The 24,411-nt window shown below is 41.0% G+C and overlaps 1 protein-coding gene across 1 annotated transcript in view; it reads left to right on the top strand.

Annotated features, from left to right (window-relative positions):
- Positions 1-24,411, top strand: part of trpn1 (transient receptor potential cation channel, subfamily N, member 1) — a 217,428-nt gene that overhangs the window by 141,180 nt on the left and 51,837 nt on the right. Inside the window, exons 14-18 of the mRNA XM_072259540.1 lie at positions 232-360; positions 1,768-1,884; positions 4,699-4,797; positions 5,696-5,896; positions 16,290-16,388. Of these exons, the coding sequence (XP_072115641.1) occupies positions 232-360; positions 1,768-1,884; positions 4,699-4,797; positions 5,696-5,896; positions 16,290-16,388 (645 nt within the window). The remainder of the gene's footprint in view (positions 1-231; positions 361-1,767; positions 1,885-4,698; positions 4,798-5,695; positions 5,897-16,289; positions 16,389-24,411) is intronic.

Raw genomic sequence — 24,411 nt, 5'->3', positions numbered from 1 at the left:
CAAAAGTATATGATCTGCGTATATAAAGCATTATCTACAGCCTTTTGACTTGTTCTTTTCAATTCCATGGAAAAAAACTAGATACTACTAAGCCAGTTTGGAAATAAGAAAGGAACTAAAGAGAAGAGTATTGTTGTTTTCTGTTTCTGAACATCCAGATTTGCAAGCTGACGTGCTGTGGAATATATTACTGCCTCCACATTAAACTCCTACGTTTACTTTATTTCTCAGGAAGGAGAAACATGCCTGCACTTAGCAGCAGAGATAACAAAGGACATGATTCACTTCAATCAAGAGGACACTAAGATCGTTAAAATTCTCTTGGAGTATGATGCTGACATCACTGCAACAACAAAGCTGGTAAAATAATGTGGGGCACAAGGAGTCAAATATGTTGCTTGAGATCAGCAGCATATCCTCTGGGACACTTTTGATGGAGATGGGACTATATATATATATAAATGAACAAGATATGTACTTGGGAATCAAACATAAAGGGCCAATACACCACTGAAAGCATCAGATGTATCAAATTTGTCATTTGATTGACTGAGCATCCCTTCATTTTATCTATTTTTATTCTTATTGAAGTTGGAAAACGTGGAGATGCTGGATGAAAATGAATCCACAAACTAGGCAGCAACATACTATTTGAAATGTCCAAATGTCCTATTTGAATTTCATCCTTTTTTCACGTTTTGATATTTAAATAAAGATGCCTGATCTATGTGGAGTAAAAAATATACTGCTAACTGAAGCTGACATAGTTTGTAGTAAAATGGAAGAAAGCTTCTGGATTAAGTTCTATCAGCGACTGAAGTAAAAATAAAACTAATAGCTCTAGGACGGTGGTCTTTACATGTTTACAGTGCCTGAATGCAAAAGTCCATCATTGTTCTATAATTAATTCCTGGTTCAAACACTTCTTCATCCCATCTTTCTATTTATTATTACTCAGTTCCTTCAGAAAACAGCTTCTGCCACTAGTGCTTGTTCAAACTCCAAAATTCAGGGCTAGATCGAGAGATGATATTCCTCTCATCTTTCCATTGAGTATTCTATCAAGTTGTTACTTCCCTGTAACAAGTTCTCTATTACAAATCCACGGGTATTCTCCCCCAACATTCTCCTACCATCCACCAATATTAGGAGTAATTTACAGCAGTCAGTTAACCTAACAAGCAGCACGTATTAGTGATGTCTCCACAGCTATGAGAAGCCACAAGCTTACAGAAGAGTAGAGCAGCTGCCTCCCAGTGCCAGAGATCCAGGTTCAATCGTGATATTGAGTGCTGCCTGTGTGGATTTTGCATGGTGTCCCTGTGATTACATGGGTGCTCCGATATCCCCCTGCATACAAAAGACATGCAGATTGGTTGGTTAATTGGCCACTGTATATCTTGAGGGAATTGGGGATAATGTGGGAAGAAGATTAAATGTTTTTAATGTAGGATTAGTATAAAATGGATGGTTAATGCTCAATGCAGACTTGAAGAGGATGTTCCCACATTGTGACTATGATTCTAGATATCATAGGATCAAACCTTGGTTTCTGGAGCTCTGAAGCAGCACCACCCATTGCCCCACTTTTCTGCCATGCCAATAGATGAGCAAGTTGAATATATGGAAGCAAAATGGTTGTTGGTTTGGTGAAAAGGGTTGAATATCTAACCTGTCAAAGGGAGATAATTATAAAGCAAAATACCTTGTGCTTTAGCTATGAACTTTGTCTTGGGAAACTTAATATAGAGTAACTTTCTTTCGTAGATGCATGAAACTCCATTACATTACTGTGCACATGTCGGGAATTCAGATGTTCTTCTTGAAATCTTGAAACACATTGGCTCAAATAGAATGCAGCAGGCCATCAATAAACAGTCTAAGGTACGCTTCCTCCATATCTTCTAAATTTCTAACAGTGTGTCGACTGTCTAGATGTTAGGAATAGATCCTTCTTCGTAAATAGGCTTCACACAAGCCATAGACTATAACAACGTCTTGACTGTAGTACTGTGGACTTCTAGCAAAATTTGTACAACATAACTACGACATTGACTAAGAAAATGCAAAATGCACTCAGCTCACAAGAATAAAGGACTAATCCAACCACCTATAGCTTCAGTTGTAAAAATAAAGATAAATACCACAAGCTGACCATTTTCAAAAGACTAGATACATTCCAGTGACAAAGAAAAAAAACATGGGAAGGACTAAACTATAAAAGTTTATTTAAGTTTGATTCTATCTCTAAAAGTATCTAATTGTCCCAAGGTGTGTGGCAGATCAGAAGACTGGATGTAATACAAAAAACTACATTAAAGATGGGCAATGCAAAGATGGGACTTGGGTTTGATCCTAACTTCCAGTGCTGTCTCTGGGGTTTGCATGTTCACCTCTCGACCATTTGGATTTCTGCTGGGTGCTTCATTTCCTCCCAATAGCTTGTTGTGGGTTAATTGGCCACTGTAAATGACCCTCAGAGTAGGCAAGTGACAAAATGAAGGGAAGTTAATTGATATATGACAGAAAGTGAGTTGCAAGCATACTGGGTAATAAGGAGGGGAATGAGATGAAAGGAGTTGTTCTCATAACTCAGATCTCCAATCCCAGCAACATCCTTCTGAATCTTTTTCTGTACCTTCTCTGACTTAATCACTTCCTTCCAATAGTCAGGTGATCAGAACTGCACATAATATCTAGGCGTGGATTATCCAATGGCTCAACATGACATCTCAACTCACGTACTCAATGTCCCTATCAATGGAGGCATACATCCCATATTTCTTCTTCACCACCCTGTCAGACTGTGTTGTCACTTTCAGAGAACATCATAACAGTGAGGAATTGGCTGTTTCTTAGTCAGCAATTAGCTGCACTTCCAGACCCTTGAGTAATTAAACAACAATCAGTCTTAAGCATGGATTAATGACGTTTCTTGCATTTAAGTCAACTTATGGCCTTTCTCTTCTATGTCGTAACAACCTCTTGCTTCTTCTCTATTCCTAACATATTTTACTTACCAGTTTAGATTGAGTCTGGTCTAATATTTTCACCCTGATGATACCTGCATTTTTTCTATTTCTCTCTCTCCCTCTCCTTCTCTCTCTCCTATAAGCTTCTTAAAGATTTCTGCTTTGACTTCCTAACTTTCTGTCAGATTGTGCTCCTGGAAAGCACATCAGAATGTTTTATCCCATTCTGAGTCTAATCTAAATGCAAGCTTTTAGCATTGTAAGGAACCACAATACATTCAGGAGTTTATTTGTGCAGGTGTCATCTTATTCTAGTCTAGTAATTTAAAATGGAGAGACTGCTACAAGGACAGTGTGAATGTGACAGTCTGTGCATTCTGGGAAAACAGCACAGTAACAATGATCCGAATCAGAATCAGCTTTAATATCACTGGCATATATCACTGTCACATTTTTTGTTTTGTGGCAGCAGTACATTGCAATACATAGTAATAAAAAATTATAAATTACAGTAAGTATATCTGAAAAAATAAATGAAATAAGTAATGCAAAAAGAGAGGGCAAGGTACTGAGGCAGTGTTCATGGGTTCATTGTCCATTCAGAAATCTGATGGCAGAGGGGCTGAAGCTGTTCCTGAAACATTGAGTGTCTGTCTTCGGACCCATTGATGGTAGCAATGAGAAGAGGGCACGTCCTGGGTGAAGGGTGTCCTTAAAAATGGCTGCCGCTTTTCTGAGACATCGTCTTTTGTCCCGGATAAATGTGGTCGAGTTTCCTTGATGGAGCTGGCTGAACTTACAACTTTCTGCAGCATTTTCCAATCCTGTGCAGTGGCCTCTCCATTCCAGATAGTGATGCAACCAGTTAGAATGCCCTCCGTAGAAATCTTCAAGTGGGTTTGGTGACATACCAATTCTCCTCAAGCACCTCATGAAATATAGCCACTGTTGTTCCTTCTTTGTATTTGCAGCAATATGGGCCCAGGTTAGATTCTCAGAGATGTTGACACCCAGCAACTTGAACCTGCTCACCCTTTCTACTTCTGATCCCTCAATGAGCCTCAAATAATGTAAAACATTAATCTCATGTTTTTTTGTGCAAAACTTATGCTATCTCAATAAATAGTCAAGCCAATATAGTACTCATTAGTTATGCTATTTTCAGATTCTCCAAAATATTCTGTGCAAATCTTGAGTATTGCTATAAATTACTTACTCTCATCGGCATTTAATATCTAAATGCCATAGACATTAACTATGCATGAATAAAAGAGCTCATGAAGGAAGCTTTATAAATGAGATTCATTCTTCCTTGCTGTTTAATAGTGGCACCAACACTGGAGCTACAAAGGATCTACATCAAATACGTTTACATGTTTTTCCGTGTTTACGATTTAGCAGTAGTCCTGATTTAGAGTTTGCAAGTTTTATTGATTGCTTTGCCTCTTATAGATGTCAGTGTGCTAATGTGTTTCTATCTTAATATAATAGATGGTAATTATCAGGTTCACCAATGGTTAACTTTGATCATTTGGACTTGAGGAAGTAGATGTAGCCTACCTGTTTCCAGTTAATATTCCTGATCTTGGCTACTTTCTTCAAGCTTCAGCCTCGGTACATGCATATATGTAACAAAGTAAATGTTTACACTAATGATTACTATATGCTTGTGTGTCTTTATAATGAAACCCATTTAAAAATTCCTACAATTCTCACTGTAAAACAGAATGGCTGTTCACCATTGCTTCTGGCTGCAGAGAGAGGACACACAGAGATGGTGAAAATATTGCTGCTAAACCACGCTAGAGTGGATGTATTTGACGAGGTAACTCTGACGTCTATTTTAAAGTATTTAGCTAATAATTTAAATGTTAGTAGAGATCTTTAAAAATATGTTTGCTTAATAAAGGGACACTGAGAAGTTATAATTCTAAATTCATTATTCAACATACCATACACTGAACTTTTTGCAACCGAAGGATCCCTAAGTTCAAAGCCTCACAGTTATGGTGGGTATTGTAATATATTTTATGACTGATGCAAAAATAAAAACAGAAAAAAGCACTGAAGATACTCATGATATTATTTATTCATCCACTGATGCTGGCTGACTTGCTGTGTTTTCAGCATTGTCTGTTTATATTTCACATTTCCACCGTCTGTAGTTTTCTTTTCCATTTACATCTCTGTTGGAATGAAATGGTGGAAATTCAGTAACATTTACCAACCATTCATTCAGATGGCAGTTTTTAAGGAGCAGTTTAATAAACCAAGTGGCAGCAGAGAGCACATAAGGCAGAGCAGCTGTCTCACAGATCCAGTGAGCTAGATTCAATTCGGACCCCTGTTCCCGTTAGTGTGCAGATTACATGTTCTCCCTGTGACCATATTGGCTTTGTCTGGGTGCACTAGATCCTCACCACATCCCAAAGAGTTGTGCAGGTTGGTAGGCTAACTAATCACTGTAAATTGTGCCCAGTGTGTGGAGTGGTAGAATCTCGGGGTGGGCAGGTAGACTGATGAGAATGCGGGTAGAGTAAAAATGGGATTGATGTAGGATTAGTTTTAATGGGTTAATGAGCTAATGACCGAAGGACCCATTTCCTTGCAGTATCTCTCTGACTCTGGGACATGGGTAGTGTTCTGTGATAATTAGTATGTCAAACACCAGGCCCTGCAGTACTTCTGTAAAGTGTGGTGCTTCTTTTTGGTTTATTCTACAGCATGGTAAAGCTGGGCTTCACTTGGCAGCAGAGAACGGTCATGATCAGATCTCAGATATCCTGCTCTGGCACAAGGCCTTTGTCAATGCCAAAACTAAGCTCGGCTTGACACCACTGCACCTGGGAGCACAGGATGGTTACAACAGGCTGGTAAAGCTTCTGGTAGAGACCCATGCCGCCAGCATTGACGCACTCTCTCTGGTAAGTCACTTGCAATGAGTTAATCGTATCTCCAGATTATAGCTGGCTAAAAGCACACACATTGCATCAGCAGATAATGGGCAACCTTGGTACTCAAGGACATGACTAGACTAGGCTGACCACAATGTCTTCACATTATGGAGGAAACATCAGGGCAACCAACAAAAAGTGAAAGAAGGAAATCACAGAGGCTCGTAGATATCCTCCCAAGACCTGAAGAAATGAATAGGTCGATTGCCTTTGTTACTAATATGACACGGGAGACTATTCAGCCCATCAAGTTAATGTCAGCTCCAAACAGAGGAATGTCATGTCTCATTCCTCTTTTCTTTAGCATTGTGGCTCATTCTTATTCAAATGCCCTTGCTATCTACCTTATGAGGTAACTTATAGTTAACCACATCTTCGGACTGTGAGAAGAAACCAGGGCATCCAGCAGAAATACTGTACATGGTTCCATAAACTCCACACAGGCAGCACACGAAGATAGGACTGAACCCACATCATGGAGTTATGAGGCAACTGCTGATATATCACTGGTGAGCTTTGAATGGTTTATCAAATTAAACATTAATAAAACCCAAATGAGCTGGGACGTAGCACCCGAAATTGGGTGAAATGGTACTTGATCTGGGATGATGTCTGCACACAGTCACCAACGGCCCAATGAAACTGGAATTGGAATTGGCATTGGTTTATTATTGTCGCATGTACCGAGGTAGAGTGAAAAGCTTGTCTTGCGTACTGTTCATACAGATCAAGTCATTGCACAATGCAGCAAGGTAGTATAAGGCAAAGCTATAATGGAATGCAGAATTAACTGCAACAGCTACACAGAATGTGTGTTGCAGTTATAATTAGGGAGAAAGATCATAATGAGATAGATTGGGAGGTCAAGAGAATATCTTGAAAAGGCAACAGCATGAAATGCTCCAGTTAAGATGGCACCAGCATGCAACGCTCCCTTGGTCAACATCTTCTAAATAGTTCACAAAAATAGCTTTCCTACTTCGTTTACGTCTATTTTTCACCTTAAATGTGTTTCTGGGACCGTTAGAGCCTGTGATTTGCAGCTTGGAGATCATTTGAGTGATCCAGCGCTTTGCTGGCTCTGAGAAAGTTCCGCGAAGCAAGCACATACTGGGACGGCCTCACTGCAAAGAACCTTCGAGGTGGGGTGTGAATCGATGTTCGACTCCATCTCGCTGTATAAAGCATCCACTAATCGCTGATTAAAGCTTCGAGGAAGACTGAGACATTGAGGCGAATGCAGAAGGCAAGCGAGAGTTTCAGCACTGACAGCTGGCCTTCTGATCGCTGCCAGAGGAGTCTGTGAACGGCCATTTGCAGTGCGGCAGGCGAGAAGGCCTCTCTGCCTCATGTGGTGTCCCTCTCTTTTGATGAATGTCGGTGATATCAGGGGATGGGATCATGCTTCTGCCTTGTTCTTGTTCCATTTTGTACGAGAGAGGGGATTTTTTGGGTGGGGGGTGTTGATGATCGGGATGCTGTTCTTTTTTGTACAGGGGGAGCAGTGGGTTTGATGTTTCACTCTAAGTGACTTTCATGTTCTTTCTTTGTTTTGTGGCTACCTGGAGAAATACAGATTTCAGAGTTGTATATGGATGCATGCTTTGATTTAAAAAAATAAACTTTTGACCCTTGATCTTATCTACGGGAATCACTCAATAGTTATAACAGTAGGGTAGAAGGTGTCCTTGAACCTGGTGGTACTAGTTTTCAGGCTTATCCAGTCAAGCTCAAAGTCTCATTGCTGTGGTCAATCCATGATATGAGTACACTTTTTCAAATTGTTCAGTGAATCTTTTCAAATGAATGAGATAGTGCTTACATAGGTCAGCAACTTCTAGAAAAAGATATGCCCTGATTCATTCAGGTAAGGATATTAACCTTCTGTCCTAGTACTCAGGTTCTTTAAGGTTGTTGTCGTCGGGAATGGTAGTGGGGATAAGCTCTCACTACCTGTTAAATGCTCCCAATGGCACGCATCTCAAATAGCCTCTGTCTACTAAGTCTTTCATGTGTGGCTTAGCTACTAAGCCCAGTAGAACTATTTCTACTGACAGGAGAAGGGACAAAGGCAGGTTACTAGATCTGAAATCCAGTTACTTCGGGCAGCTGGGGCGCTGTGGTTGGCAGCTCATCCAGAAAGAAAGCTCCGATCACAAACTTCCACTGTCTTGCGGCTGTACCCACTCGTGGGAAAGGCTCTGGAAGTAAACCCAGAGGCAAAATCCGGAGTTGGAGTCCCGAAGGAAGTCCTACGTTAAATGTGTTAAATGCTGACTGGCAACTTTCTGATGCTGCTGGTGCCATTCTGTATCAGTCTCTGCCATTCCTTTGGATTCATCAGCAGCGAGGAGAGGGAGAGACTGCTACATGGGCAACAGCTTGCTCTCCATATCACACTGTCCAGGCCTATATACTGGCTAGATTACACATAGACAGCTGGAATGCAACATCCATGTTTGACCCTGACTAACGGAGAGACCTAGTACTCAGCATGAATTTCACCTCTTTTCTGTCTTCCATGCTACACTCCACAGGCATAAAAGTCAGGCACAAATGGACCCATAAACAGCAGATAGCTGAACGGTCTCGATGGAACTGTGAGGTAGGAGATGCACAATCCTGTCCACTTTGCCCGATCGGGTTTGTCTTCGCTCCGTTCATTTCTAAATTATATTTTCCCATGAATTTTCAAGTAAGCTGACGATGGGACAGCTAGACCGCAGGAACCTCATGCACCTAGATGATAAAAATAGAACTGTGGTCAGCTTTAACAAATAACAATAATATTTTCCATGTGGGTTGTACTGTGCACTTCCAAATTTATCAATTGTTGAAATATGGAAGAAGAATTCTGTGTTCAGCCACACTTTATATTTGCATGTTCAGCACTTCTGTTTTTGTTGCCAATCAGCTTTAACACGACAGACCTAAAATGAATTTCTAGGAAGTTACCTTCTCAGCTACTGAGACTAAAGGGTTGAGAAATAGATACTGAGACAAAATAGTGAATTTAAATAGGTGAATTCAGTGCCAAATCAAGTGCAAATAGAGAAATAGAAAATTGATTGCCTACAAATAGAAAAAGAAAAAGGAGTAAGAAAAAAATTGAGCATATGCTGGTTTTAAAATCTTCAACAAGATAAGAATGTGACACCAGTCCACCAGTTTTCCATTCACTAGACAAAAGATGTTGTTTGCCAGTCATTAAAATCATCATGGTTTTGAAAGGAAACTTTTCCTATTAATTACAAGAATTAATTTTCTGTGGTGAGTTTCACGATCAATGTGACCTGGGAAGATTAAGCACTGTACGCTAACATAAGAGAAATTCTGGTCAGTCATTTAGTAAAGAAGACATGACATTGTGAGGCAGAGAATAAAGGCTGATTTATACTTCTGCGTAGGCTCTATGCAAGTGGCCTACGCTGTTGTGAGCATTTATACTTGTGCGTTGGTGTGTCTGCGTCGCTCTGCAATTCACCGCCAAAACGCTAGTTGGCGTTGGGGTTTTTATGCCACCGTGTTGAGTTTCTTCGTGTTGAGTTTCTTTGTGTACTTCAAACAATGGCGACTGAAACTGAGCGTTATCATGTTGGAGTTGGAGCTAATAAATGTTGAACAAGAGTTACCTTTATTGAAATTACTGCTACGCAGAAAAGAGAGAAAACGTCAGGGGAGATGGTGTGTACGACCATTGAACGGATTGAGGCAGAAGGAGGGTGAATTTTCTGTGTTTGTCCGGCCACTGAGAGACATGGATGAGGAAATGCATTTCAAATATTTTCAGATGTTGGCAGGTAGATTTGATGATTTGGTTCATTGTCTCCAAGCGGACCAATCACAGTTGTTGTGGTCTGTGACACGCAGTTACATTTTTGGGGAGGTGCGCGTCAGGCTACGGCGTAGGGTACGCGGCAAGCCATACCTACGGCGTAGATTCGACACAGAAGGTGTAAATTGGCCTTAAGCCCTTCTGTCCTTGTAGTGTTCTGTCAAGTGAAGCCATGCAAGTCCATTCTTCCTGCAGCTGGTGCAGAGGGTGGTTGGAAGTACGACTCTTGCTCGTCTATTTAATACAAGGTGATCCATGTTGATACAAATACAGATTTCTTTTTAAAGTCAAAATCTCTTCTAAACGTGAAGTGAAAATATTTTATGATCTGCAGTTTTCTAAGAACACTTGCCAAGATTTAAACTATATATAGAGCAGTGAAGTGCGACATTTAGCTTTAAGAATAGATTATGTTGATGTTGACTTAGTGACGTTGGTATTTCATTGTGCTTAGATAAGATGATTCCCCGAAGACTTTTCAAAACTTAGAGTTCGGAACTCTGAAAAGCTGAAAGACACTTTCCCAGAGAAAAGCCAATGGATGACTTGATCCTCCTTATGACACAGTGCAGGAATGAACAAGTTACATATCGGAAAGACTTGCAACAGTTGGTATTCATTAACACTGTAGCCAAATAGCTGCACTGTAAGTACTGTCAGGGGTCCCCAGTTGTGAGGCAGCTGCATCTCTTCAGACATCTTACTAAGCTGTCAAATGTATACGTGCAGAAAGCACTGATCTAGAGATTTTCATTGAAGTTTGCTCTGCCTGGGTAATTTCTATTATGGGATGTTTTATGAATGTCAAGGACTGTGTTACTCAGGGTGATCAAACACTGGTGTATTTCCTGCATGTTCACCCTGACTTTCTCATAACCTGACAAATATTTTGTAAAGATTCATCATGAATTCCTTGCGGAAGAACGTTCTGCCAAATCCAAGGTTAAACAGAGTAGGATATATTAGCTGGATGTATTGTTACACTTTGTTTTTATACACTGTTATAACAATTGTGATCCTCCAGTTCTTAAGATACAAGCCTGAATCTCTGGACATTTAGAAGATTATGGCCAATATTCCAAGCTTCTTTCCGCAGCAATCTAGAACAGAACTATCTGGGTAGTTTTAAACACAAGGAAGTCTGCGGGTGCTGGCTATCTAAAGCAACGCACACAAAATGCTGGAGGAACTCAACAGGTCAGGCAGCAACTGTGGAAATGAATAAATAGTCCACATTTCAGCCCGAGACCCTTCTTCCAGATTAACTATAAATTAACTATCTGGATAGTCAATGTATTCATTTTGAGTCTTGCTAACCTCCTGGTATCTCCTTATCAATTTTTAGCCCATGCAATATCTCACCATACTTTCCTTTACCAGCATCTTCTTTGTGAGTGCAAACTGTGATAAAATATACAATCAGTATCCTTTACCTCCATGAGTAAATCTTTTCCTTGGCTCCTGAGCAACTCCATCTCTCATCTTACTCTGAACAGTCCGGTTGAATATTTTTGGATTTTCTTTCGTTTGCTGATAATGTTTTCTAATACTCTCTCTTATTTTCATTTCTACTACCCCCTAAGCTTTCCATAATCAGCTCGAGTATTGCTCATGTTAAAAAATCTAAAAAACTATACTTTCTCTGAAGCTGCGGTGGCTGTGTAGAGACACGATAGAAGTTTTCAAATTATGAGAGTTTATGCTGCTGATGCTATAGGCAGGCGATATCTTTTTCAAAGGGTCGAAATACATAACCCTGTCCTTACATTTACTTAGGCCATTTCTGACAATTCCCTCCCTTTCTTGATCTGTCTGCATCCATCTCCGGAGACAAACTGTCAACAAACATAGTTTGTAAACATACTGATTCCCATGGTTATCTTGACTATACGTTCATTTAGCATTCATTTCAAGAGGTCTAGAATACAAGAACAGGGATGTGATGCTGAGGCTTTATAAAGCACTGGTGAAGCCTCACCTTGAAGAAGAGATGTGTTGGCATTGGAGAGGGTTCAGATGAGGTTCACAGGAAAATTCCGGGATTGAAAAGGGTTATCACATGAGAAATGTTTGATAGCTCTGGGTATGTACTTGCTGGAATTTAGAAGGATAAGGGGGGATTTTATTGAAACCTTTCGAATATTGAAGGGCCTAGACAGAGTAGGTGTGGAAAGGATGTTTCCCATGGTGGGGGAGTCGAGGACAAGAGGGCACAGCCTAGGATAGAGGGGCATCCATTTAAAACAGAGATGCAGAGAAATTTTTTTAGCCAGACGGTGGTGAATTTGTGGAATTTGTCAACACATGCAACTATGGAAGCTAGATCATTGAGTGTGTTTAGGACCGAGCTTGATAGGTTCTTGATTGGATATGGCATCAAAGGTTATGGGGAGAAGGCCAGGGAGTGTGTCTGAAGAGGGGAAAAAAGGATCAGCCATGATTGGATGGCGGAGCAGACTCAATGGATCAAATGACTAATTCTGCTCTTCTGTCTTATGGTCTATACCTCTTGCCACCCTGTTTGCTGTAAAAATGCTATTCCCTTTTCTCAGTTCCTTCATCTCCACAGCATCTGTTCCCAGGATTCGGCTTTCCATTCCAGGACATCAGAGATGTCCTCCTACTTTTCAAAGAACAGCATTTTCCTCTGTCTTTGATTGGATTACTGTGCAGATACAGCTCCTTAGAAACTGTGTTAAGGAACTGGAACCTTCGGCTTGTTAGATAAAGTTAGGAGGTGATAGACAGAAACTACAGAGAGCTAGTCACCCCTAGGCTACAGAAGACAGATAAATGGGTGACTGTCAGGGGACAGAAGGGAGGACATCAGATAGTGGAGAGCAGCCCTGTGGCTATCCCCCTCAAAAATACTCCATTCTGAGTACTGTTGGCCAGGGGGGGAGGAACGACCTACCTGGGGGAAGCAACAGCCGTCGTGCCTCTGGCACTGAGTCTGTAATGGGGGACTTCAATATGCAAGGGGATTGGGAAAATCAGGTTGGTGTCAGATCACAAGAGAGGGAATTCATTGAATGCCCACGAGATGGTTTTTTAGAGCAACTTGTGCTTGAGCCTAGTAGGGGAAAGGTTCTGAAATTGGGTGTTGTGTAATAACTCAGATCTTATTAGGAAGCTTAAAGTAAAGGAACCCTTAGAAAGCAGTGATCATAATATGATTAAATTCATACTGCAATTTGAGAGGGGGAAGCATAAGTCACCTGTATCAGTATCGCAATGGAATAAAGGGAATTACAAGGCATGAGGGAGGAGCTTTCCCAGGTGGATTGGAGGAGGATAATAGCAGGGATGATGGCAGAGCAGAGGCAGCTAAAATTTCTGGGAGGAGTTCACTAGGTGCAGGATAGATATGTCCCACAGAAGAAGTTCTCAAATGGTCGGGGTAGGCAACCGTGGTTGATAGGGGAAGGACTGCATAAAAGCCATGGAAAGGACATACTATATAAGCAGAAAAAGTGAGTGGGAAATTAGCTGATTGGAAAGCTTTTAAAATCCAACTAAAAACAACTAAAAAAAACTATAAGAAGGGAAAGGATGAAATATGAGGGCAAACTAGTCAATAATATAAAGCAGGATTCTAAAAGTTTTTTTCCACACATGAAATTGCTTATCAAGATAAAATCCTATGGCATTACAGGAAAGATACTGGCATGGATAGCGGAATGGCTGACAGACTGGAAGTAGTGAATGGGAATAAAGGGGGCCTTTTCTGGTTGGCTGCCAGTGGTTAGTGGTGTTCCTCAGGTGTCAGAATTAGGACCACTAATTTTATCATTGTTTGTCAATAATTTAGATAATGGAATTGATGGTTTTGTGACAACATTTGCAGATACCCAGGCTGTAAAAATAGGGGACAAGCTCTCCTCTACAATCACTCTGAGCACCGGTGCCCCACAAGGCTGTGTACTCAGCCCCCTGCTGTACTCACTGTACACCCATGATTGTGTAGCCAAGTTTCCAATGAACCCAATATATAAGTTTGCTGATGACACCACAATTGTAGGCCATATCTCAGGTAATGATGAGTTTGAGTACAGAGAGGAAATTAAGAACCTGGTGGCATGGTGCGAAGACAATAACCTATCCCTCAATGTCAGCAAGATGAAGGAATTGGTTGTTGACTTCAGAAGGAGTAACATGGCCCCATTTACATCGGTGTTGTGCAAGTGGAACAGGTCAAAAGCTTTAAGTTCCTTGGGGTCAATATCACAAATGACCTGACTTGGTCCAACCAAGCAGAGTTCACTGCCAAGAGGGCCCACCAGCTCCTTTACTTCCTGAGAAAACTAAAGAAATTTGGCCTCACTAAAACCCTCACTAATTTTTATAGATGCACCATAGAAAGCATTCTTCTAGGGTGCATCGCAACCTGGTATGGAAGTTGTCCTGTCCAAGACAGGAAGAAGCTGCAGAAGATCGTGAACACAGCGCAGCACATCACACAATCCAATCTTCCGTTCTTGGACTCACTTTACACTGCGCGTTGTTGGAGCAGTGCTGCCAGACTAATCAAGGACAGGACCCACCCAGCTAACATATTTTTCGTCCCTCTTCCCTCTGGGAGAAGGCTCAGGAGCTTGAAGACTCATACGGCCAGATTTGGGAACAGCTTCTTTCCAACTGTGATAAAACTGTTGAAGGGATCCTGACCCGGATCTGGGCAGTACCCTCCAAATATCCAGACCTGCCTCTTGGTTTTTTTGCACTACCCTACTTTCCCTTTTCTATTTTCTATTTTCTATTTATGATTTATAATTTAAGTTTTTAATATTTACTATCGATTTGTACTCGAAGTGCGGGGGTCTTCTACTGTGTCCGGTGCTCCCGATGCGGCCTCCTCTACATTGTTGAGACCCATTGTAATTTGGGGGACCACTTCATCGAGCAGCTCCGCTTCAGTCACCAAAAGCAGAATTTCCCAGTGGGCAAGCAATTTTATTCCCATTCTGACATGCCCTTCTCTTGTGCCAAGAGGAGGCCACCCACAGAGTGAAGGAGCAGCACCTTATATTCCATCTGGGTAGCCTCCAACCTGATGGCTTATTGTTTTCTCCTTCCGTTAAAAAAAAATTGCCCTCTCCTGATCCCCACACTGGCCTCTCAATTTCCCTGGGTCCCCTCCTCCTCCTCTCCTTTCTCCTGTAGTCCACTCTCCTTTCTCCTGTAGTCCACTCTCCTATCCTATCAGATTCCTTCCTCTCCCACCCACCTGGCCTCACCTATCTCCGTCTAGCTATCCTCCTTTCTCTACCCACCTTTTCATTCTGGCATCTTCCCCCCTTCCTCTTCCTTTCCAGTCCTGAAATCAACTGTTTATTAATTTCCGTAGATGCTGCCTGACTAGCTGAATTCCTCCAGCATTCTGTGTGTGTTACTTTTGAAATATATAGTATTAGAAGACATGTATTTGAGATGAAAGGAGAAAAGTTCAAAGGCAATGTGCAGGGCAAGTCATTTTTACACGAGAATGATAGGTGTCTGGAATGCGTTATCAATGAGGCAGATATGATAGAAGTTTTTAAGAGGTTCTCTGATCAGCACATGATTATGCAGATGAATAGGTACACGAATATGCAAAGATGGCGGGATCTGGACCACATTCAGGCAGGAGGGATTAGCTTAATGAGACATCATTAGCTTAATTAATGTGACACCAGATCATGGGCCAAAGGTTTGTTCCTGGCTGTGTTGTTTTATTTTCTAACATCTGTCATTTGTCCTTTCTTTACAGAATGTTCTGTCTATAATTACCCAAATCTCCTAATGTGTTTTGATGTGTATAGATTGTACTGAACCTACCCATCCTTAAAGTCAGATATGTGTTCAATTACTGATGTGGCACCGGAATTGGAACTGGTGCCACAGAGCTCCAGTGACCTGTGTTCAGTTCTGACCTCTGGTCTGTGTGGAATTTGCATGTTCTCCTGGTGGCTGTTCCTTTCAGGTTATCTGGTTTCCTCACACATTCCAAGGATATGCAGTTGATGGGTTAGTTGGCCACTGTAAATGGTGGGTTGTTGAAAGCAAGGCATTTGAGAGAAAACTTGTTAGAGGGAAACAATTGAAAAATGGAACGGATGAGATTGCTCTGTAGTGGACCAGCTGAATGATGCCCTTCTCTGTCATAAGAAAATAAAAATACATTGCTCAAGACACTGGAGAGGAATTCCCGCCCCCCACCCCCCCACACTGTTACCCCTTGAGTATAGTCAGAATAAATCTCACATGATTAACGTTAAATACTTAGAGAAAATCAGCTGCTTTTTTCATTGAGGTACATGAGACATCTGATCTCACCTTTGCCATCATTGCTGCTCCTGGCATGGGTTCAGTCACCCAACAGAGGCAATAGTGGCAAAAGCTTCAGATCCGTCTCTTCATAAAGGGAAAGGCCAAAATTAGGAAAAAAGAAGTAAGATTGGAATGTTTTGTCATTTAAATATGAAAGTGTGAGTAATGATCTGCTCTTATAGTTTCAGATATTAATAATTTATTTTTAAATGCATCTAGTCGAAACGGACACCTCTACACCTGGCAGCAGCAAATGGGCAGCTTGATGTCTGCAACACTTTACTCAAGATGAAGGCGGATGCAAATGCCACTGACATCGTAAGTGGACTGAAAACTATTTGATCCAAATATTGCCCGGCGAAACTGAAGCCAAATTCCAAAGAAGCTTCCTGAGTATAATAAGTTACTCCTAAATTCAAATCAATAACTTTTATTCATTCAGATCTTTAAAACAGTCTGGGCACTCCAGAAGGGTGTAAACAAACAACTGAAACCCTGAGCTGAGGTGTGGCAAGGTGCCTCACTACTCCACTGACCCTGGTTCAATCATGTTCTTTCCCCTCCCCCCTCCCCCCTCCCCAACATCCCAGAGATAAGCTGGTCACTTGAAATTATTCTCCTAATGCAGCTGAATGATGCACTCTGGGAGGAGGAGTTATAAGACTAGTGTAAATGGATGCTCGATGGTTTGCACAGACTTGGTCAGCCAATGGGCCTGTTTCTCAATGATAACTCCACATAAAAGGAAATTAGGACAGGTGACCAAAAGCTTGAAGAAGTTTTTAGCAAGAAAAAAAAGTGAATTCCAAAATGCAGGAATTGGAGAGATTCAAGCAGACTTCAATTATACTGGTGCCTAAGAAGAACATGGTAACCTGTCTCAATGCCTATCACCCAGTAGCGCTTACATCCACTGTGATGAATTGTTTTGAAAGGTTGGTGATGAAACATATTAACCCCTGCCTGAAAAGCATCTTGGATCAGCTCCAACTTGCCTACCGCACAACAATTCACAGCAGATTCCATTCCATTGGCTCTTCACTCAACACTGGAACATCTGGATAGCAAAGCTGCATACATCAGGATGCTCTTTATTGACTGTAGCTCAGTATCCAATAGTATCACCCCCTCAAAACTAATCAATAAGCTTCAAGGCTTTGGCCTCAATACCTTCTTGCACAATTGGATCCTGAATCACAGACCCCAGTCAGTTCGGATTGGCAAAAACATCTCCTCCACAATCTCCATCAGCACTGGTGCACCACAAGGCTATGTGCTTTGCCCCCTACTTTACTCACTTTATACTTATGCCTGTGAGGCTAAGCACCATATTTAGGTTTGCCGATGACATCACTGTCGTTGGCCAATTCAAAAGTGGTGATGAGTTAACATATAGGAGGGAGATTGAAAATCTGGCTGAGTGGTGCCATAACAAAAACCTCTCACTCAATGTCAGCAAGATCGAGGAACTGATTATTGACCTCAGGAGGAGAAACTGGAGGTCCATGGTCCACGAGTCAGTCCTCATTGGGGGATCAGAAGTGGGGAGGGTCTTTGGTGTTATCATTTCAGAGCATCAGTTCTTGGACCAGCCCATAAGTGCTATTACAACAAAAGCACAGCAGTGCTTCTTCTTCCTTAGAAGTTTGCAAAGATTCGGCATAACATCTAAAACTTTAATAAACTTCTATAGATGTGTGGGGGAGATATATTTTTCTGGCTGATTCACAATCTGGTGTGGAAACACCAATGCCCTTGAACAGAAAATTCTCCAAAAAGCCTGACCCAGCCAAGATGGGTAAAGCCCTCCCCTCCATTGAGTACATCTACATGGAGCACTGTCGCAAGAAAGCAGCATCCATCATCAAGGACCTCCACCATCCAGGCCGTGCTCTCTTCTCACTGCTGCCATCAGGAAGAAGGTTCCGGAATCCTCAGGACACGCACCAGGTTCAGGAGCAGTTATTGCCTCTCATCTCACACAAAATACTGGAAGAACTCAGCAGCCATGCAGCATCTAAGGGAAAAAGTACAGTTGACATTTTCGGCCAAAACACTTCAGCAAGACTGGAGAGAAAAAGCTGAGGAGTAGATTTAAAAGGTGGGCGAAGGGGAGAGAGAACAACCAGGTGATAGGTGACACCTGGAGGGGGAGGGATGAAGTAAAGTGCTGAAGTTGATTGATGAGATGGGGTGAGAGAGGGAAAAGGGGATGGGAAGTGGAGAAGGGAGGGATGTTGGGGAGCATTACTGGAAGTTTGAGAAATCAATGTTCATGTCATCAGGTTGGAGGCTACCCAAACAGAATATAAGGTGTTGTTCCTCCAACTTAATTGTGGCCTCATCATGACAGTGAAGGAGGCCATGGATGGACATATCGGAATCGGAATCGGAGTGAGAAGTGGAATTAAAATGGGCAGTCATTTTGTGTGTGTTGCTAAGATTTCCAGTATCTGCAGATTTTCTGTTGATTGCCCCTCATCTGTCAGGCTCTTGAACCAAAGGGGATAACTTCATTCAACTTCATCCCCTCCACCTATGAACTCTCTTTTAAGGACTCTTCATCTCATGTTCTCAATATTTATTGCTTATTTTTCTTATTCTTTTGTATTTGCACGGTTAGCTGTCTCTTGCACATTGGTTCATTCTGTTGGGTGCGGTCTTTCATTGATTCTATTGTGTTACTTGAATGCCTACAAGAAAAGGAAGGCATGCAGATACTGACATATAAGTACCTTGATAATAAATTTACTATGAAATTTGAACTTTGGAGAACTGAATACATGGGATAGGACTCAGGGAAGACCAAGAGTTAAGAACAAGTGCAAAGTGTTGAACTTTGGCAGAACAGACCAGGTAGGATTTACACAGTGAAAGGAAGGGCACTGAGTTGTGCGGTATAACAAAGGGATCTGGAAATAGTGATCCATAATTCCTTGTAAGTCATGTCATAGGTAAATAGGGTCATGAAGGAAGCATTTGGCATATTGGCCTTCATAAATTAGGGTATTGAGTAAAGGAATTATGTTATGTTAGTTGAATAAGGTGATGGTGAGTTTGAATTTGGAGTATTGTGTGCCATTCTGCTCACTTGAAAGAGAAAATATTTATAAGGATGCTGCCAGGATCTTTGGGACCTGAATTATAAGGAAAGGCTGGATAGGTTAGTTTTATTCGCTTGGAAAGTAGAAGAATAAAAAGAGATCTTACAGAGGTTTACGAAATTATGAAGGGTATAGATAGGGTAAATACATGCAGTCATTTTCCCTTGAGGTTGTGTGAGATTACAACTGGAGGTTATAGATTTAGGGAGATAAGGTAATGTAAGTGTAGAAAGAGCTATCAGTGGAAGTGGTGGATGCAGATTCTATGACAATATTTAAGAGAAGTTTGGATAAGTACATGGATGGGAGGAGTATGGAGGGCTATGGGCCAGATGTTTGTTAGTAAATGGGATTAGGCTGAAAAACAGATCGTCACAGATAGATGGGCCAAAAGGCCTGTTTCTATGCTGTAATGCTCTATAACTCTAAGAAGCAGAGCCCAGTGATTGTGGCAGCTGCCAGGGGTTTACAAGAGGACAAAGGTTTTGAGGAATATGAACCAAGGATGAGTGTTTTAAATGATTAAATATGGACTGCAAGTGGAGAAGTGATAAGTCAATGGAATTTGCAGATTAAACCATGGAGAAATTGCAAGGTCAGTGCATTAGGTAATCAAACATAGAGAGTGGGAGTATTTTTTTAAGTAGTGAGAAATTGAAAATGTTTATTGTTTACAGGACCTGGTTATCCTTGAATGCAGATCACTGAGAGTTAATGTAGGACTTCTGGTCAAGATGGCACCTGCGTACAATGCTCCTTTGGTTGACCTCTTCTGGATAGATTATCAAACTATATATTTCACTTTTTTATGTCTTTTACTTTTTTTTTGTCTTGGGTGCAGTTCTTGAACAGTTGGAACCTGTGATTTGCTGTTTCGAGACCATTTGTGTGTTCCAGCGCTCTGTAGTCTCTGGGGCGGATTCCGGGACCTGAACCTGAAAGTGAGGAAAGATCCGAGACTTGATCAATTAAATTACCGAGCTGAATTGAAAAAGTTGTGCATGGGCTGAATTGAGGTGATGGGGCATCAGCCTGAGAGCATATCGAAGCGCAGGTCGGGTTCGAGAGCAAAGTCTGGGCAATTTAAGCACCGGGCCTGATTGAAAAGGACAGGGTGAGGGGGCCCGAGGAAAGGCACAGTCCAGTTCAAATCACTGCTCCGTGAGGTTTACTCGTCACTGCGTTGAACTTCAACTCGTTACTCTGCAAGGTTTACTCATCTCTGCACCGAGCTGTGGCTGTGACATGCAACTATCACAGTGTGGACTCACTTTTGTGAACTTCAGTTCTGAATGCTATTTGGTTACTTTTATTGTTTCCACATTTTCTTTCTCTGCATGTTGGGTGTTTGATGGTCTTCTTTTGTTATAATCGGTCCTATTGGGCTTCTTTGTTCTGAAGCTGCCTGTAAGACAACTCTCAGTGTTGTATAAAGTATACATACTTTGATAATAAATGTACTTTGAATTTGACTTTGATGATCATGCTGCCTTTCGTTTCTTTCTTGGCTTCATGGCTACCCGGAGAAGAAGTATTTCAAGAATTGTATACTTTGATAATAAATGAACCTTTGAACCTTTGAAATATAATTAATTAGGAAGATAAACAGTATGTTTATCTTTGTTTTAAAATCATTATGAGCATAGATAAGGTGGATAGTCACAGTCTTTTACCCAAGGTAGAGGAGTCTAAGGATATAGCTTCCAGGTAGAAAGAGGAAAATTCAAAAGGAACCTGAGGGGGCAACTTATTCACACAGAGAATGGTGCATTTCAGAGTCAAAGTCTAAGTAAATTTATTAATAAAATACATATATGTCACTATTGAGATTCATTTTCTCACAGGCATTTACAGGACGATAAAGAAATTCAATAGTTATAGAGTCTATAGGTTGTGAAGTTGTTTCAGAGTTGAGGTGAGTGAAGTTATCCATGTTGGTACGGGAGTACCTGGAGAAATGCGTGCACTTCTGGTCCCCTTACACCTGGAGTACTGCATGCATTTCTGGTCTCCTTACTTGAGGAAGGATATATTGTCTTTGGAAGGGGTGCAGAGGAGGTTCACTAGGTCACTAGGTTGATTCCAGAGATGAGGAGGTTAGACTATGAAGAGAGATTGAGTTGCCTGAGACTGAATTTAGAAGAGTGACAGGAGATCTTACAGAAACATAAAGTTATGAAAAGGATAGATAAAATAGAGGCAGGAAAGTTGTTTCCACTGGTAGGTGAGACTAGAACCAGGGGACATAGCCTCAAGATTTGGGGGAGTAGATTTAGGATGGAGGTGAGGAGGAACTACTTTTCCTAAAGAGTGGTAAGTCTGTGGAATTCTCTGCTTAGTGAAGAAGTGGAGGCTACCTCAGTAAATATACTTAAGACAAGGCTGAATAGATTTTTGTATAGTAGGGGAATTAAGGGCTCTGGGGAAAAGGTAGTTAGGTGGAGATGAGTCCATGGCCCGATCAGCCATGATCTTATTGACTGGCGGAGCAGGCTCGACAGGCCAGAAGGCCTCCTCCTGCTCCTATTTCTTAAATTCTTATGTTCTTATGAGCCTGATGGACGTAGGGTAATAACTGTTCTTGAACCTCGTGGTGTAGGGCCTAAGGCTCCTGTACTTCCTGCTCAACTGCAGTAGTGAAAGGAGAGCTTGGCTCGCATGGTGGGGTCCATGATGATGGATGTTGGTTTCTGTTGACAGCACTCTTTGTAAGTGTGCTCAGTAGCGGGGAGAGCTTTGCCTGTGATGGACTAGGCTGTGACTTTTCTCTTCCTGGGCATTGGTGTTTACATATCATGCTGTGATGCCACTATAGTGAGGATACTCTCCACTGTGCATCTATAGAAGTTTGTCAACGTTTTAGATAACATGTTGATTCTACAGTATGCAAACCTTTTAAGAAAGTAGAGACAATGTCATGCCTTCTTGGTGATGTCAATTACGTGTTGGTCCCAGGACAGAAACTTTCAACTGAACCTCTCAATTTCTGCTCCCATAATAAGGACTGGCTCATAGACCTCTAGATTTTCCCTCCTGTAGCCAATAATCAGCGGGCATTGAGTGAGAGGTTGTTGCTGTGCCCCATTCAATGAGATTTTCAGTCTCCTTCCTTCATGTCAGTTTGTCACCACTCTTGATTTGGCCAACAACAACAACATTTATGGAATAAGCTGCCAGAGGAAATGGTACAGATTACAATCGCTTGCAATATTTAAAATACACTTGGACAGGTTTTACATGGGTAGAAAGGTTTTAGAGGAAATGGGCTAAATACAGGCAAGTGGGAGTAGCTCATTTAGGCAACTGGGTTGGCATAGATGCGTTGAGCTGAAGGGCCTGTTTCTATGCCGTAAGCGCTATGAATCTATTACTCATAGATTTGATTAGAATTCTAGAGAAGCCGTTGTCCAATTAGGTATGGCCCTGTTGAAACAGTGTTTAGTGTAACATATACAGGTGTGCTCTACCTACCTAAGGACAGATATGCTAATGATAAAGAGGGTACAGCAATAGTTCTGTGATGGTTGATTTATGATATGAAGAAAGTGAACTTGGTGGGGTCTATACTCTCTGAAGTTTAGAAAAATGGGACTTTATGTCATTGAAACGTACAAAATTCTAATAAGGCTTGACAGAATAGATGTGACAATGATGTTTTCTCTGTATTGTCAAGAACCACAGGTCAAAGTCTCAGAATAAAGTTCTGGCCATTCAGGAGAGAGTTGAAATCTAATTCTGCACCCAGTACATAGTGAATCTCTGGAATTCTCTGCCCAAGAGGGCAATGGAGGGTCAATACTTCAATACATTCAAGGAATAGATTTCAGATATAAAGGAAATCACGAGGTTAGGATTTGAGCAGGAGATTAGTGAGAGGTAAAAATAAATAGCCATAATGAAATGGTGAAGCAGGCATGAAGAACTGATTGACCTACCCCTGTTTCTTAAATAGGAGGTAAGCTGAGAGGAAGATGCAGGCGGGTGGTATTAGTTCGATTGGAATCATGTTGTGTACCAATGTGATGGGCCAAGAGCCTGTCGCATACTGCACTGGTGGGATGAAATGTATTGTGGCTACCTTTTACTCATTTATGTACACCCTTCTCTCATCTGTATTGCCATGTGTTTACATTGTCCCAGTGAGTGTGCTAAATGAAAGGATCTAAGTAGAATCAGACTCGTTTCAAGTCTCGGGCACATGAATGCCATAAGGGCAATATTTCTGTTTTCAGTTTTATTAGTTAAATCAAAACTACTGAAAATTTAACTCCAGTACTGAAATTCAAGGGAACAAAGATGCCTTATGGCTTGAACTGGATTTATTCAGTAGCTTCACGAGTCAAGTATTGGGGAGGGGAAGAGGTACATATTAGTAGAGAGTGCATAACTATAATGACTTCAGAGGCATCTATATACATGTAAAGTTAGAAACATTCATATTCTCACTCTCACATTCAGCAAGTTTTAATTATCTTGTTTCAGCACATTCTTTGCAGTTAGTAATATTCTGACTGAACTCACCATCACAATTTTTTTCTCAATTTTAATAGTGTTACAGCTTGTATTTTCTCTGCAATCTTTTTTTATGTTAACAATCTTCACAACGCTGTACCAACAACAATACAAGAGCACCAAGCCAAGTCATGAACATTTTATATATGTAAAACATTTTATTAATCATTTAAGCTGCATCTTCAAGGGCAAATCATATTCAGGGAGAAATAGTAAAGAAAAAGAAGAATAGAGATAAATTGTAGCTAAGGGTAAAAAAAAGGTAATTTCTTTCTATGATCTACCAAAAGAATATTAAAGAACATAGTGGATAGTTATAGTAACACGAGCAAGATCTTTTTCTTTCATCTATGCTATGAATTAGAGAGCAATTAATGATTAGCGATAAACCTTTGAATAATTCTTAAGGTGAATTGAATATGACAGGGTTTAAGATGGTTACCTTGCATTAGTTCATAAAAGGGAGAATCAATAATTTCATGCTGCAAATGAAAGTATCAAAGTGGATGTAGGTCAATAAAAAATTAAGCAGCTTCAGGCTTTAATGTAATGGCAGCTATTAATCATAATGAACAATTCATTGGGCTCTGGATTTGTAAGTATGGATTGGGATAGTTGATAGAGCACTAGTATTTAAAAGAGTCAATGGTTCTCAAGCAGGAACCTATATTAGTTTGATTTAGACTTATAGGAAGTATTTAATAGAATAATTGAAATACGAGGAG

Source organism: Mobula birostris, chromosome 1 (genome assembly GCF_030028105.1).
Source record: "Mobula birostris isolate sMobBir1 chromosome 1, sMobBir1.hap1, whole genome shotgun sequence".
Lineage (NCBI taxonomy): Eukaryota > Metazoa > Chordata > Chondrichthyes > Myliobatiformes > Myliobatidae > Mobula > Mobula birostris.
The sequence above is the reverse complement of the archived record's forward strand: the minus strand, read 5'-3'. Positions and strand labels throughout refer to the sequence as shown.